The 2055-nt window shown below is 39.3% G+C and overlaps 1 protein-coding gene across 1 annotated transcript; it reads right to left on the bottom strand.

Annotated features, from left to right (window-relative positions):
- Nucleotides 1-485: 485 nt before the first annotated feature.
- LOTGIDRAFT_67612 (hypothetical protein) lies at nucleotides 486-1247 on the bottom strand (the record flags this gene model as incomplete). Its single annotated transcript, XM_009060154.1, has 1 exon — nucleotides 486-1247. A coding segment is annotated over one exon (762 nt), but the record flags the coding sequence as incomplete, so codon positions are not given.
- Nucleotides 1248-2055: the final 808 nt, after the last annotated feature.

Below are 2055 nucleotides of genomic sequence, written 5' to 3' on the forward strand. Positions count from 1 at the left end.
AAAAGATTTTTTATTTTATTTGTAGTCCGAAGACCATTTGCATTAAAGGAGACACACTTCATGGTTGGGTTCTTTTAAAGGGTGGGGGTTATCACTTGTTAGCTCAAAATTTGAAATCTATTTTCCCTTTCCATTGCTATCTTTTGAATGTTTTTCAAATCGGGGGTTTTCACTAGCTTCGTTCGTCGGGTTCTGGGGGGTAAGATGGGGTTTGTGGGTGGCGACGAGGGAGGGGCTTTGGGTATATTATTTTCGTCTTTGCCATTTTTCATTTCATTTAGTTCGATTATTGAAAAGTCAGTCGTTAATTCTCCCGAAAGTGGCGAAATATTTTCAACATTATCATATATTCTAGTCGATTCAGATGGGTTTAGGATTTCCTTGGCTTGTTCGTTAGTGTTCATAGGTTTCTCAGTCACGCGTGGCATCTGCTGTGTTGTCGGGGTGACGTCTAGTTTGACCTTTTTAGATTTGTGTTCATTTAAGCTTGAATTATTGGATTGTTTGCTCACGCTTTTGTTCACTTTGCTTTCTATATCTTGATTGGCTAAAGAGTTATCACTCAGAAGTTCATTAGAAGTACTGTTAATGTCATCATCGAAGTAGTTACTACACACACAATTAATATCTAACTTTTTGCAAATTTCACAATATTTGACTGTACATTTATTAGCCATATGTCCTAGTTGGTGGCACTTTCTGCATTCTATTTTAGGACAATTAGCTATTACATGACTGTCCTGTAGGCATTTATGGCACACTTTAGTCTGGTTATTGTGGATTACTCGGAAGCTTTTAAATCCATGAATCGTCTCTAGATTTACTGCCCATGGGAGGGATTTGACGTCTGGGGGGAAAATACATTTGACGTGTCGAATACCATTTTCAATAGTTTCATACTTATCATAATAATGTCTTATAACCTTACCTTCGATTTCAATATTAAATATCCTGAGTTTGTTAATCAAAACAATATCCTCAATATACGAAGGTATATCCATGAAGGAGACAATGGTATATGGTGAATATGCAAAATTGCAATCAAAAGTTTTATCATTCACAGATAATCCATTACAAAGTTTCTCGGCATTTTCTTTTGAATTCAAGGCAACTTGTATGATGTTGGGTCTACATTTAGTCACGGCGTACACATTTCCAATTCCAACCACATCCTCAATTTCGTCAATAAATTCACCAATGTTAATTTTAGTTAAATCAACTACATCAATATCGACGATAAGTTCTTTAGCACAAACGCGAGAATTCATTTTCACTAGTTAATCAAACAGTCACAGTTAGGTTTTTTCCAAATATACTATTAGTCCAATTTAACGCTTGAGTAAATCCCAGAGTTCACATAGTACGTGTTGACAGCTCGAAAGACCACTCAAGTCAGGCGCGTTATCCATTGCGCCACAAGCCCTAACACAAGCGCCAGTTGTCCTTTGTGATCTCTTACCGGGACCTCTGAAATGGTATCTGTTTTTTTTGGCGGCAAGATTCCTTGCAACGGTACTACATGCCCGGCTAGCTCAGTCGGTAGAGCACGAGACTCTTAATCTCGGGGTCGTGGGTTCGAGCCCCACGTTGGGCGATGTTATTTTTCCTGTCGTAATCAAACTTTTTTGAAAATTTCTGTGCCCTACAACTCTCAGAGTGCTGACAAGCAAACATTTTAACGAATTGGAGTAACCTGGTTTCGTGGTGTAGTGGTTATCACGTCTGCTTAACACGCAGAAGGTCACGAGTTCGAGCCTCGTCGAAACCTCGGATTATTTTATTTTTTGACCATTTTTCAAAACTAGGATATAAAATATGCTGTGTGTGCTTGATATAATTCTTCAGTTGTCTAACACAATTGCAGTGCATGGTTCGATTTAAGGATGAATCCCGCTACCATCAGGACGTATCTTGTCGGGGGTGTAGCTCAAATGGTAGAGCGCTCGCTTAGCATGCGAGAGGTACCGGGATCGATACCCGGCATCTCCAAGCTTAATTTTTTTTCTTAATGCTGCACACTTGCTGCTACTCTGGAGGAGAAAATACCGCTCGCCC

Source organism: Lottia gigantea (genome assembly GCF_000327385.1).
Source record: "Lottia gigantea unplaced genomic scaffold LOTGIsca_4071, whole genome shotgun sequence".
Classification (NCBI taxonomy): domain Eukaryota; kingdom Metazoa; phylum Mollusca; class Gastropoda; family Lottiidae; genus Lottia; species Lottia gigantea.